The sequence below is a fragment of the Sciurus carolinensis genome, chromosome 9, assembly GCF_902686445.1.
Source record: "Sciurus carolinensis chromosome 9, mSciCar1.2, whole genome shotgun sequence".
NCBI lineage: Eukaryota > Metazoa > Chordata > Mammalia > Rodentia > Sciuridae > Sciurus > Sciurus carolinensis.
Genome location: NC_062221.1, coordinates 28043549 through 28058404, shown reverse-complemented (window position 1 = coordinate 28058404; position 14856 = coordinate 28043549). Strand labels below are relative to the sequence as shown.

Here is a 14856-nt window from a genome sequence, read left to right as displayed (position 1 = left end):
GGAACTAACAACCCTTTTTATTATTCCCACTGCAGATAAGTTATCTTTGAGATCCTCCCTGAGAAAGCAGCAACCCTGGTGAGTTCACTGAGGCCCTTCTGGGCTGGAGCAAGATTCCTTTGGGATCTTCACACCATTTTTGCAGGGTTACTCCCTCTCCCCAGAAGAAACCTTGTGCAGAACCCCATTTTATAAGCCGAAGATACCAGAGTAAAATCCCATTGGGCCTAGGTGGAAGCACAGGTGTTCACAGGAAGTAGGAATCAATGCATAGCACCAAACCTTGGTGTAATGCTCATCCTACATCTTCTCCCCAACTAAGGAAAGCCCACCAAGGTCGCTTGCTGTGGTGGTTGGCCTGGATGGGTTCTGGCTCCATACCCAAGTTAAGACAAAGGCTCCTTTAATCAAGAGAAGTGAGGACAGCAGCCCTCACTTGAGCTCTCAGCCCAGGACGTATTCCTGGGCCAATATCTACAGAATGCAACATCCACGTGGATTTCTAGAGGACACCCACCACCACCTTCGAGGATCACACTGGTGAGAGTGATCTTCACTCTCAGCTCAAGCAATCCAGAGCATCAGCTACTACCTGTGAACCTTCTCCCAGCCTCTCCCCTCCCCATTGCCTTCCAGGGACTCTTCCTTGGTAGGACAGAGGAAGCAAAGGCAAGAGGGTGGTCAGAGGCTTTGCAGGGTGATGTTTATTTGCCAGGTTCAGCAGGCACACAGTTAGCCCACCAACCTTCACGTACCAGAGCAGACCCACAGGCATGCAGGGAGAAGGGCAGGACCACCACAAAATGCCAAGCAAGGGCGAGGACCAGTATGGTTGCCTGTCCAGTCTGTGGTAGGGTCTGACAAAGGGCACCTGTCAGCAACCTCCCTCAGGTAAGTAGGGATTCTTATACTTCCTCATCCCAGCAAAAGCAACTTGACATGGCTCAGAGGCCCCTGGGCCTCTGATAGAAGCAAGCAGTAGAATCAGAGGAAGATCCTCTCCATGTTATTGTTAAACTGAGAACAGAAAATCCACCCCTGTGAAAGGCAACCCCCCAAATGAGACTAAGGGGTACCACCAATCAGCAGCCCCTTTGGGATAGAGAAGACTTAAGGGCTGAGCCTGTGCAGTTAACATCTGGAAGAGAATAGAGACATCAGCCCTCCCTGTTTGGTCCAGGGAAAGGATCCAGCTTGGCTGGGGCTCTGGATGCTGGTCCTGTACTATGCTCTCCCAGGTCTCATTGCCACATCCTAATTGCTTCTTCTTTCCCCTAGAGGTCCAGGGTACAGGGCAACCCACTGCAGGAATCAAAAGGGCAAGAAATAACACAAGGCTCTTAGGAGGACCTTCCCAGGGACAAAGATGGAAGCTTCTACCCTCTTATTCATTCTCTCCTACTTCCAAGGACCCCCACAGCTAGCATTCAGTGCCCCTAGCCAGCACATGACCAGTCTTGATTTAAAGCAAACTGCCCTAGATTTTTGGATCCTCTATACCAGCCAGTTCTACTCCTAAAGCAGCCCACATACCACAGGTACACACCTTCACATGCAGGAGCCTAACACCACTGACAGGGCCTCGCTGGAGGACCAGCTCTCAGGGCAAGGCCACCCAATTTAGGGCCTGGGAAAATATGGGACCTGCAGGGCCTGCCCGGGTAAATGATGAGGCAGGAAGGGAAGGACAAAGAGCAGAGCCCCCCTGAGTATCCCTAGCGCAGCATCCCATAAGGAACAGAAATTAGTGAAGGTAGCAAAAGACAGAAAAGCCACAAGGAATCCATGCAGGGGTTGGGGCTGACCCTGCCTTTGGCCTGCCCACCACTCACACATACACACAGGAGATAACACTGTTCTCCCGTGGCCCCCAGGAATGCCCCACTGGGATGGGGGGCTTGGGGAGCAAGGGCATCATGCCAGTGACTCTATGTACAATGAAAAGCCCCTCATTCACTCTCCCACCCTCCTGCCCGCCCCCCATTCCCCACCAGGCTGCCCACTCAGCTGGTCTCCTCCCTTGGAGACTCCTGGGCATAGCCAGTAGCTCCTTCTTTACTAGAGGGTAGAGCCTGGCCTGTGGCACCCTCTAGGGATGTGCTGTCCGGCTGGGCCATAGCCGGCTCAGGGGTGGCAGCTGCCTTGGCAGCTGGTATGGCACTGCTTTGGGTGGTGGGCACCATGCTCTCTTCTGTGGCTGGTGTGGCTCTCCCATCAGTGGCTGGAGTAGCACTCCTGTCAGTGGCTGGGGTGACACTTCCATCAGTGGCTGGGGTGATGCTCCCATCAGTGGCTGGGGTGACGCTGCCATCAGTGGCCGGGGTAGTGCTGCCATCTGTGGCTGGGGTGGCACTACGGTCTGCAGAGGCCACATTTTCACTCTTTGTAGCACATGCAGCATCACCCGCTGTGGCAGATCCACTTGCAACTGCAGCTGCAGCTCCACCTACAGCCCCAGGAGTGGCAGTGTCTGTGGCTGAGCCAGATTGGGCTGCAGCTGTGCCAGACTGCTCTGGTGCCCGGAGCCGTTTCATGAGAGTGGTCACTCGGACAGCTTTCTGAAAGGACAGTGGAGAGAAGCTCAGGATGAGGCTGGCTGGATCCATTCCTTGGCAATAGCCAAACCCAGCCCATTCCATGGTGCCCCAGCTGCCTCTGACCACCTAAGGCCAGCTGCTCAGTACTCCTTCTTAAGGTAATGACAGTCATTCATAATGACCTGAGGAAAGCTTGTGTATGGTTGCAGAGGTATGGTGTGGACAAGAAACTGGTATCAGAAGGAGCACTTAGGACTGGGCCAAGGAAAAAAAAAATCATCAAAACTTACCTTCCACTTGGCCCTGGCAAAGTTCTTTTCAATCTGGGCACAAACACCATCCTTGATATTCTTATCAGAAGCAGCATTGCCAGAAATCCTGGGAAGGGTACGAGTACATCTGGATCTGAGGGATATGGGCCTTTGGGGAGATTCTGTCCAGCCCTCCCACTATAGGATCCAAGACTAACAAGCAAAGCCAGTGGGTTGGCCAGAGCTCTGGCCAAGGCCTCAGGGATGGGGGCATTTAGGTGTGAGAGGAATAGAGGTCAAGAGAACCCTGGCCTCTCCTCCTGCAGTTCTCCCCTGGGCCTTGCTCACCATTCATGGGAGATAGCCTCTTCTGCAGTGATCCGCTGGTCTTGCTCCACCTCCATCAGCCTTGTGACCAGGTCTTTGGCTGGGGACAAAGCCAGGGAGGAGCTACGCATGGGCACCCATGTCTAGAGGTGATGAATGGGCTGGGGGGCAGGAGCAGAATCCAGCAGAGAAGCTGAGAGCAGCGCCTCCCTTCCCACTGCCCTATACTCTACCTACATACTGAGCACCTCCTCACCTGCCTGAGAAATATCATCCCAGTATGGAGAGTCAAACTCATAGTCGCCAGCCAGGATCTTTCGGAACAGATTCTTGTCATGGTTCTCATAGTCGTCTTCTTCTACCTCCTCATAGAAGGGTGGGTTACCTGAAAGCCTGCATGGGAGCAGAGTCACCCAAGATAGCCAGACAAGGCCTTCACCCCACCCAGCTACAAGCCTGCTTGTCTACCTATCCACTCACAGGATATACATGATGACACCAATGGCCCAGCAGTCCACAGGGCGTCCATACCGTTGCCGGCCTACCACCTCCGGAGCTACAAACACAGTGTCCAAATGCTAGTCAGTATCAGGCCTGGCCAAGTGCAGTACCATCCACAACCACTACCTGGAATATGGACATCCCCCTACCCAAAGTGATTCCCTAAAGGTTGACTCCCCCCGCCCCCCGAACCTGCCCTTGCCCCATCCCTGCTTGCCTAGATACTCAGGGGTCCCACAGGGCTCCTTGATGAGGCCATTCTCTAGCTTAGCCAGGTGGAAGTCGCTGATGACAATCTTTGAGTTCTTCAGTCGGTTGTAATAAACCAGGTTCTCCAGCTGCTCCAGCCACATGTCATATGGGTGGGCAGAAGAAGATACCATGAGGGCTTCAAAGTCTGAACCAATGTCCCCAAATGCTTTCCATTCCACTCTGGCCCCAGCCTGGCTGCCAACTGACCCAGTGATTCTGGACCTTATCTCACCTTGAGGTTCCTGTGCACAATCTTGAGTGAGTGCAAGTAGGCCACAGCCTCCAGGACCTGCCGCACCACGTTGCTCGTGTCTCGTTCCGAGTAGTAGCCCTGGTCCAGGATCCAGTCAAACACCTCCCTCCCCGTGGCCCTGAGGGACACCAGCCCCTGAGCCCGGCGTGGGCAAGATTGGGGATGGGGCAGGAGTGTTTGGGAGGTCTCCCTTCACCAAGTGGCTGACTGGGCAAGGCAGAGGGACTTAGAACCCCAAGGGTTCAGAAAGGGATCTTTCCTTAGTTGCTGAGGGCAGGACAAATAAAGGCCCTGGGAATTAGGGAATCCTGGGACTCCAGACCCACACTCACAGCTCCAGGAAGATGAAGTATTCTTTGCGGGTCACAAATACATCTACCAGTTGCAGGATGTTGGGATGCTTCACCCTGGTGGAAGGGAAAAGTCAGTAGTCAGAACTGGGTGAACCGTTGGGAGAGGCCCTGGTCACTGTGGCAGCCACAGGGCACTGACTGGCCAGAGGCTGGTACTGCCTGAGTCTACCTTCCCTCTAAGCCCTTCCCTATTATCTCCTATCCCACCCTACCCCCAGGCCTCAACTCACATCTTGAGGATGCCAATCTCATTCTTGGCTGCCTTCCGCACCTTGCGGCCATCCCGCTTCTGAAACTTCTTGCAGGTGTGCAGCTTGCCTGTGTTCTTGTCCTTGGCCCGAAAGATTTCACAGAACTCCTCGCTGTAGCAGGCAGGTCCTCCACTCAGTCCTGGCCTTAGTGTAGGGTACACTCCACTCCCCCTCTGTTTGCCCACCCACCCATCTTTGCCCATCAGGACCAGCACTCACGTCTTGATGACCTGTCCCAAATCATATCTGTCAGTCACCTCCGATGGCTGGTTATAGTTCTTCTTGTCGCCCAGAGTCACACACCCAAACGGCATTGCCAGGCTCTAAGCTGTGGGCAGGATTGGGATCCAGCTCAGCTATACCACTCTCCACTTCTCCCACATGGGATCTGCCTTTGAGAGACCCCAACCCAGCTCAGACCAAGCCAGGGCACCAGAAGGGGCTCAAGGGTAAGCAGGCTGAGACATACCCTGTTTTCTGGCCATATATCCAGTCACTCAGTTTGACTGCCAGAACTATAAATGTATTACACTGATGTATCAGGCAATAGTTTTACATAATACACACTTGAGAAGACTTATCAAACAATTTCTTTAAATTTTAGCTATTTTAGCAAGCAGGTGGCACCCACCTGTAATTCTAGCTGTTTGGGAGTTTGAGACAGGAGAATTATAAGTTCAAGGCCAGCCTGGGCAACTTAGATCCTGTCTCAAAATAAAAAATAAGAACTAGGGATGTAGCTTACTGACAGAGTGCTTGCCTGACATGTGCAAGGCCTTGGGTTTGATTCCTAGTATTGAAAAAAAATTAATAAAAAAAAGAGCAATGGATGTAGCTCAGTAGTAGAGTGCCACCAGATTCAATCCCCATACCACAAAAAATAATAAATAAAAATAAATTTTAGCCATTTTACTGATGTAGGGGCTATAACCACCCATTCACCAGATATTCATCTCTGAAGATCTGGAGATAGCAAATGTTGGCAAAGATGTAGACAACATGAGCACTGCTGGTAGAGGGCAACTCTCTCCTTCAAAAAACAGTTTGGTCAAACAAACATGCCTGAAATACTCATAAACATCTGCCCCACACAAACGCATACATTTGTGCAGAACACTTGTACAGAATGCTCATAGCAGCCATATTCATAATTGCCAAAAACTGGAAACAGCTCAAATATCCACCACGAGCAGGACATATTGTTGTAGAGTCACATAATGGAACATTATACTGTAGTGAAAATGAAGGAGCTACAGCTATTTGGAACCAGTTAATCCTATAGTGCTGAGTGAGAAAGGGTACAAAAGAATATACACAGTATGATTCTATTGCCACAGAGCTCAAAAACAATTCATACTGTTCAGGGATACAAATGCACTATAATGAAACACTAGAAAATAAGCACCTTTGAATCAGATAATGGTTCCTTCTAAGAGAAAGGAGGGATGGTGATTGAATCAGGACATGTTGGGACTTCTTTCGTGCATGTGGTGCTGGGGATTGAACCCAGGGCGTACTATCACTAAACTACTTTCCCATCCCTCATTTTTTGAGGCAGGGTCTTGCCCAGGGTGTCCTCAAATTTGTAATCATCATGCCTCAGCCTCCTGAGTATCTTGGATTACAAGCATGTGCCACCACAGCCAGGTAGAGGGCTTGTTTCTGAACCTTAGTAGTAGTTACACAGGTTTGTGCTTTATAATAATTTGTAAAGATGTACATGCTTGGAGCATATTCCTAGATTTTTATTATACTTCACAATAAAAAAGTGTTAATAAAACTGGGAGCCATTCACACTGAAGAACACTTGGTACCTATTAAGAATAGTGTGCTGCTGTAGGACAGTTGTCCAGTAAAAAAGGGAGAGAATGATGGGTGAAGGGTGCTGCTATTTAGGTAAATATTTTAAAGTTCATACTGGTATACTTTCATAAACCCCTTCAAAATTGGGAAGGATACCAAAAAAGAACTTTGGAAGGACACCAAAGGAAATAAGAGTTCTCTTTGAGGCAAGAATTAGATATTGAAGGAGTAGGACCCTCAAAGATAACACTTTTTATTGTTTTCTGTTAGAATTTTTACTCTGATGGCTTTGATTGCTTTAGTAAGTATTGCATTCAGGCATAGTGCTTTGGTTATTCTTCTGAGGGAGAAGCTCCATCTGGGTGGAAAGGCAGAATTTGGCTAGGCTTGGAGGGGAAGGATTGGTCAGGACATATTCAGGGGTAATGATGAGCAAAAGCAGGACAAGCCTGCCTAGCACTTACTACACTGCTGGGCCCCTAGGGACCCAGCATCAGGTCCAGAAATGAGGCCCCAGACCAGATATAACTGGCTTAGTACATTTCAGGTGCTCTTGAACCTGGGGTATGGTGCTCCTCAGGTCTGCAACTGTCAGTTATGGCCCAATCTTTTGTTTTGTTTTGTTTTGTTACCAGGGATTGAACTCAGAGGCACTCAACCACTGAGCCAGTCCTATTTTGTATTTTATTTAGAGACAGGGTCTCACTGAGTTGCTTAGCATCTCACTTTTGCTGAGGCTGGTTTTGAACTTGCAATCCTCCTGTCTCAGCATCCCAAGCTGCTGGGATTATAGGCATGCACCACCATGCCCGGCCAGTGATTCAGTCTTCATCTGTTGTGCTAGGTGGCTGGTTCTAGCACCCAGAGGAAAAGATACTTTCAGTCCTTGTTCAGAGGTAGAGGACCTTCACAGACCTGTCCCCAGAACCTCCATGATACCTGGTCAGTGTGAGCCTGGGCCTACAGCAGGTTCTACTGAGGGTGCCCTGGAACTGTTCTGCTTCTGCTGAGTGTGTATGTGCTCCCTCTACACAACAGCACTTGCTGTGTGCAGGGTGTGGCTGGGGCCATAGGTACCTACATGCTTCCCTGCCTGAAAGCACTCAAAACCCCAGGATAATGGTAAAGGGAGGAAGCCATTTCTAGGGGGCTGCAGCTTAGCAAGAGGATTCTGACAGCAGGAGTGAACAAGGACCCAAACAGGACCTGACTGCTACTCACTTGTCCCAGGCATAAACCAGCCCCAATTCCTAGGGGCTAGAGCTCTGGAGGTCCTCCCTCAAATGTGCCCTCAGTATTAGGGAGCAAATTCCAATACTAATTCATCTGTGTTGCTTGGGCTCAGGGAATACAAACGTATTTTGTCAGCATGATTCAAGTCGGAGTTTAAGCCATCTAGTGAGGCATCAGAGAGGCAAACAAGAGAGGCTTTGAAGATCATTGCTGACTACATGTCTTTGCCACCACCATGGTCACAGCCCTGCTTCTACATCTGTTGAGGAGGAGCATGTGGCTGGAATCCCATTCTTACAGCTGAGAGCAGAGAGGCACAGCCACCTATCACTGCTGGCCATCCATCTCCACACTATAACATCTGGGGGAGGGGACCTCCATTAGACCTTATCCACTCTAACAGGCAGCAATTGCCCTCCCAGCCTGGAATCTGAGGGCTCTGCACTAGGCAGAAAGATGGTAGCTCAGCCTGCAGTTCTCCCAGGAGGGTTGTAAGGGACCTGCATCCCAGCTCCATTGCTTTGCTTAGAGTTTGCTCTGAGAAAAATGCCCTTCCCCCAGAGCCTCCCATTAGAATCTTATTTGTCACTGCAGAGTTATTTATAACGTTAAAAAAAGAAGCAACTACCTAAATGTCCAACAACAGGTGACTTGCCAGCTCTACTGCGTCTACTCAATGGTAGGAAATGTGGGTATTGGCAAGGGTGCTGCCCATTTTGGCTTCCCTATGGAGCAGTCTTCACATGAGCAAGGTGCTAGACCAGAACTGAATTCTCTTATTGTGATTTCCAACATTAAGGTTGTCTCTGCAACAGATTGTCTAAAACAATTCTGATGCTCCACAGTCAGATGCAAAATGGCCCTTCTCTGAGGTACCTTCTCCAATCTCCGCCCAGCTTCATTCCAACAGCTCCCATCTCTGCTGGTGTGGTGTGGTGGGAGGTTTTGTGTATGCCTGATTCGGGTCCCAGCTTTTGGTTATGCATATGCACTCATGCCCACCGAGGGCCAGAACTGGTCTTGGGCTCTTTCTCCACCAAGGAAAATTTATAGCAACATCAGCCTGGAGCCATGTCCTACAAACTCAATGCTGGGACAAGAACAGATCTGTCTCTCCCCTACTATGGCTGCCCTGATCTCAGCCAATTATTACTATCCTTACCAATCTAACTGAACTCACTGTGCTCCTAGACTAGGCTCCAGGGTGAAGAGACGAGAAAGGGGGGCCATGTTTCCAATTAGCACCTTCATCCCTTCCATTCCACCCACTCTGCCATCTGCTACCCACTGCTGAAACTGACTGAATTTGGGGGCCCCCTCTGAATTAAGAGGAACTTCCTCCTGTTGAAAGATGGAAGATAAAGAGCTGTGATCCCTGCTCCCCAACACACACACACACACATTGACAGGTACCAAAGAAGATAGGAGCTGGAGATTACCCACTCAGGCCTACCACAGGCTAACAAATGCATAGGTACATCACCTGCTTTTGTTCCCATAAGTTATAACTACTTCTGCAGGATGGGGAGAAGCAATCTAGGTACGTCTCCCAGATTTGATCAAACTGTTCAAAAAGTTCATATTTCCTTTTTCCATTTTTTGCCTATTTCTTGCATAGGTGGACACCCAAATCCAGCCAGCCAGAATCCAGGCAGGGTCCTTGGGCTAGGCTACCAGTAACATTGCTAGTCCCTGGGAGGCTAAAGGTTGTGTGCACCAAGCCCCTGGCATCTGTCTGCAAAAAGATGGACCCTGGCCCCAAAGCTAGAGGAGCCACCAAGGAGTTTGCATTTATTACCCCCATTGCCTAGGCCCATTGATGGAGAGCTCTGCTTCCAACAACACAGGACCTGGTTCTTCCTTAAGTCAGACCCACATTAGCCTATGGAGGGCACAGTAGCTCCACAGCAGCCATTTCCTTGGAGACTTGGCTCCCTCCATTCTTGCAGGAGAAATACAGTGTGTACCTGGGGCTGCCAAAGGGAGCTTGAGGGGAGTGCAAAGGCTGGTGCTGCCACTGCCCTCCAGCTGGCTCTCAGGGAGCCTGAGGGCCTAGTACTCCCCAGTTACTGCCTGCTCCCCTGGACCTGACCATTGTACTCAGGGAATTGAGCCTCAGGGAACCTGAGGGAGCCTCTTTCCCTTGGTACCCTAGTATTAGGTTCCACAGGGGCTCTACTGCATCTCAAATAGTCACTTGGATGCCCAAGTAAAAAACAGGCCAAGAGGCCCCATAATCAGGGTCCTTTCCCTTCTACATGGGATCAGCTTGGTTTTAGGACCCATTTTTCATAGCCATAACCAGGAGTTTCCTGCTTGCTGTTCTGGCCCCTTACCATGTGGGGCTCTAGAGCTTGCAGTAAATGTGAAGGCCAGGAGGGGTTCAGGAGGCCTCCAGCTGTCTCCCAAAGACTGTAGGCAACACCTCCCGATTTAGTGGCAGCTGTGAACATCAGCCTGCAGGCACCCTTCCCCTCCCCTCTCAGGGAATAGGGCTGGGTTTCCTGCTTCAGTGAACTTGCCCAGGCCCAAGCCCTTTCTAACTCACAGCTAGGCTCAGTCACAAGAGTAGGTAGAGACCTTCTCACAGGGTCTGGTATCAGGACTGCTTCAGGAACCTGGGCATGGGGTACCCTGGCTGGGTACAGTTGAGCCACTGTCAACAGTTCCTGGGGCTGACTCTCCCCATCTAATGAGGGAATATGGAAGAGGGGTCCCCAACTCCTGGCATGCAGTCCAGTGCTACCTACAGAAAATTCAGCCCTCAATATGCAGGCAGAACCAAAAGCCAACTGCCCTACCACCCCCACCCTAGGACCTGGGGCTCCAATCTTTGAACCCCTGAAAGAGAATTCACTGGAGGCCCTACTTTCCTTTGGTTGGAGGAGGGAAAATGCAGAGGAAGGCACTAGAGTAAAGGGTTGCTATGGTGATGGAAGTTTTTAAACAAGGAGAGGGGGAAGGGAGAGATGTTAGCCAGGTTCCTTCTCCAAGAATTCCCTGACACTTGGACCTAGCTCCTCCCCATGGGTTCTGTGACCCTGGTCCTTATTGAAGAAAGGGAATTGGGGGAACTGAGAGACTAGAAAAGAGGTGGTGAAGGGTCAAAGGCACAGACAAAAGCAGAACTTGTGATGAAAGAGGAGCAAGAAGGCGACAGAGTAAAAGGGACACAGACACAGGAGGAGGAAAGGGAAGGTAGGGAAGAGGTTCTGAGAGGACCTGAGGTGCCTAGAAGTACCCTGAGGCCTCCATGGTCATGTGCTATGAACCCCTGGATCCTGGCTACCCCTGGCATCTGGATCTTCAAGACTGAACTTTCCCATATCCCTCAGACAAAGAGGCCAGATTCTTGGGGCATCCTGGTGGGGAAAAGGTCAGCTGTTGCAGTTTCCCAGCCAGGACAGTTCCCCAAACTCTCCTTGTCCTTATGGCTGCTCAGGTAAAGGAAGTCCAATATGTTGAAGACACAAGACTGAGGGAATGGAAAAGAAGCTTGAAGACCTGGATGTTTCCCTTTACAATTCTTCCTCTGAGCTAGACACCCCCAGCCAGCTCCCCAACCCCCATCTTGCTGTCCTCTCCAGGCCTTGGGTCCCCAGGGCCCCTCTTGCAGTTCAGCTTCATCTGTCACCAACCCCCTGGTGGATCTAGTCAGAAGGACCAGAAACAGCACTGTAGGCAACCCAGAAACAGGATAACAACTGCACAACACCTCTGTGCCCCATGCCTCAATTTCTCTAAACAGAGATTCATAGACTCTGGCCCAAGGCAGAGGACTGCCCAACTGTCTGAGAATGAAGACCAGATCATGGGGCTAGAGATAAGGGCCAGCAGCAGATATGTAAAGCCAGCCTAGGGAACCAGGGGGTTCACACCAAATGATCTATAAGAAAGGGAGACCCCGCCCCACCTTGGAGTCCAGCCCAACTCTGAAAAGAGTGGAGACACTAATTTCCCAGTGAAAAAATTGAGGCCCAGAAGCCACTTGAGATGGCAGGAATCAACACTAAGGGGAAGAGGGTAAAGCACCAGGTCTCTAAAGGTTCTGGGGGGCTCAAAGCCTGGGTTTGGGGGGTAGGGGAGGTGCAGAACAGGTTACACTAGTACAGACTCAGAGGTTTTGGTGAAGGGCAGAGGGTCCTGTTCCCTAGGAAGGAACCTGGTGGTGCAGGCTCTGCCTGGGGTGTGCAGATAAAAGCAGTTGGTGGTGTGGTGGGGAGACGGGATGGGGGGGTTGGGTCTCAAGAGCCCAGGGTCTCTGCCAGATAGTTCAAGTTGGGAAAGGCAGAAGCTCAGCTTAAACTGCCCACCCCCCTCTCCCGTTACTCACAGTCAGGGGCCCTACTCCCCACCATGGTGCCACCCTGACCCCCTTCCCCAGTGCTGCTGGCTCGCCCCCGCTCGCACAGCAACACACATGCGGGAGGCACACGTGTGAGCAGCAAGCCCCGCACCTCCCAGCAGGAACATGTGCGCCCGGCACCCCCATCGTGCACGTGGGTCCTTGCTTTGGACCCCCCACCCACCCGGGTTGGCCCTCTCGCGAAGGTTTGGAAGCTGGAACTTTGCTGGGGGGCTGCTGGTCCCCAGAAGCTTGAAGCCTCCTCCCCCAACCCCGCAGCAGCCCCGCCCAGCCCCCTTCGGTTGTCGCCCATAAAGAAATCTCCGTTGTCATGGAAATTAGTGACTGCTAAGCCCGAGGGTGGGGGCCTGGGGGCAGTTGGGAGGGGCTGGAAGCGTCTCTGGGAGCGAGGAAGACGGCTCAGCCCCTGGCCCCTACCTTCAAGGGGCATCACGATTCTTCGAGGGTTAATGTTTTCACAATTCGGAACCGCAAAGGCTTCCCCTGGGACCCCCGGAGCCGTCCGAGGTAATCGGGAACTTCGACCCGACCCTGCACGCCACCCCCCGGATCTGCAGAGCCCGCGCGCTGTGCCCCCGCTGGGACCCCGAGCCCTCGCGGCGCCCCCCACGCACTCTGCGCTGGAAACCTCTAGTCAGGGAAACAATCCCCCAAGGCCCCCCAACATGCGTCCAGGAGACGCCCCCCACCCGGGGGCCCAGCCCGCCCTGACCCGCACCTGCAGCTCTGGTTGTCACGGGGAGGAAGCAATCGCGGGCTCAGCAGGGCGCCAAGGACTCAGAGTGTGGCGGGTAGAATCCGCTTGGGGCACGCGGGGCAGACGCGGCGCCAGCTGCAGCCGCTTGGGCTTGCGAACCTCCAGCATCGCCAGCCGCTAGCCGGCAGTGGATTCGCACCCCGGGCCGGGGGCGGGCTGGGGGCGGGGCCTCCTAGCTGGGCCCGCCCCAACCCTGGAATCCCACTCGCGGGAGGGCACTAGCGGGTTGGAGGGGCGAAGCTGGTGAGCCCCAGCCAGGCTCTCAGCGGTTCACTTAGGACCTTGGACTTCCTGACCCATCCGGCAACAGGGGCCGGAGGGGCCGGAGGGACCGGAGGGGCGGGAGGGACCTTCCTGGGCCCAATGTAGGTGGTAGGGAGTGGGGAATTGGGGGAAAGCCTAAACCCTGGAGCTTCACTGATGTCCCTTAGCTTTAGTACCTGAGAGTGGTCTCTCCGGGACCAGGACTTTGCCCAGTTCCCCAAACCCGATCCAAAGGGCGGGATCCACTTAGAAGAACCAGCTGAGTAATTGCTAGAGCATCCCCCTACCTAACAGTAGTTAACAGTCAAGGGTGCGTGTATGTGCAAGTGGTCAGAGGGTAATGCAACAAGGGTGCCAACCGTCCTCACCCCCAAGGCAGACGTCTTCCCCAGAAGTAACAGCCAGGGTTGCTGGCCCAGTCTGCTTCCTCTTGTATGATGTTGAATTTTCCAACCTATAAAAGTCACCTATGACATGGTGTGGACTGTTTTCTTCCCAGTGTAATCACGCCCAAACCCTTCATGAACAACCTCATGTAGGTGGCCTGAGCTGGGGTATGGGGTCACAGGAGAACTGTGGCACCAAGTTATCCCACAAAGCCTGGACTTTGGAAGAAGGAAGTTCAGAACTGCTAGGAAGATTTGAAAGAAGTCCTTGACCTCATCTTCATCCTTTGTACATAGAACCAGTACATGCTGCATTCCCCTCACAAGCCCTGAGGACCATCCCAGTATCTGTAGGCCAGACTTTTAAGCCTTTCAATATCTGAAGCTGGGCTCTAACACCCCACCTATTCCAGTAAGTCATCTGGTCCTGACCTCAAGGGTGGAGGCAGAATGTTGCATGGCTATCCATGACTGATAACAGGATAATCTAAGTGAAGGAAATTGGGTCTGGAGCTGGAGTTGGAAAACTAGCCTGGAAAATGACTACCTCAACCAAGGACACTGTATATTCCTCCAGGTGGGGTATTGAGGGGCCCTTAACATCTTTCCCTAGCTTTGATTCACCTGCAGGCCAGACTGTGGCACCACCTCTGCGCTCCCTAAATTCTGGGTGGTTGCTGTCAGGACATGTACAACACTGCTGGATAGGAATCTCCTGGCAAGCCAGGCACGAGCAAGACAGAGACTGTCATCTCAGTATGTTCAGCTAATGTCTGCAGAATGAATGACTGAATGGCCTGGCACTGAGTCCTTCCTGCCATCGTTCACTATCCTTAAAACGGTGGGACTCTGAGTTGTATGTGGTGGCCAAGTCATGACATGCTGACCCCAAGTGTCATACACATTTTCTGTCTTTCCCAAGAATCATGACTTTCCAGGCATGGGACCAACAAGAAGCTGAAATGGGGATTTATAGGCAGGGGAATGGGTGACTCCCTAGAGCTTTGCCTGATGCTGGCAGTACTCCATCTCTTCTTGGCCCTGTGCACACTCTGTGTGCATGTGGGTGAGAGCACGTGGCAGTGCGTGTGTGCACACGTGTATGTGTTGTGTGTTCTTTTATGCTGAGAGAGATGGCAACAGCACAGTGTGTGTAGTGGTGTCCAGGAGCATGTGTGTCTGTATTCTGTATGCACTCAGGCGTGCTTGCTGGCACATGTATGTGAATACTGTAGTTAGTCCCTAGAGCTGTGGGTTCTCTTTCTGCCTGATACAAATCTCAGGCCAAATCAGGCTGTGGGAGCAGAACAGAGGAAGGGGTT

General features: G+C 52.0%; 1 protein-coding gene across 1 annotated transcript; it reads right to left on the bottom strand.

Moving 5' to 3' along the window:
• Window positions 1–73: 73 nt before the first annotated feature.
• Window positions 74–13058, bottom strand: Camkv (CaM kinase like vesicle associated). Its single transcript, XM_047564014.1, has 11 exons — window positions 12846–13058; window positions 4945–5053; window positions 4705–4836; window positions 4454–4528; window positions 4101–4239; window positions 3834–3954; window positions 3596–3671; window positions 3372–3508; window positions 3137–3215; window positions 2828–2915; window positions 74–2558 (listed from the first exon to the last, which is right to left on the bottom strand). The coding sequence occupies exons 2-11, from the start codon at window positions 5037–5039 to the stop codon at window positions 2004–2006; spliced, it is 1497 nt and encodes a 498-aa protein (XP_047419970.1). The 5' UTR covers window positions 5040–5053; window positions 12846–13058; the 3' UTR covers window positions 74–2003.
• Window positions 13059–14856: the final 1798 nt, after the last annotated feature.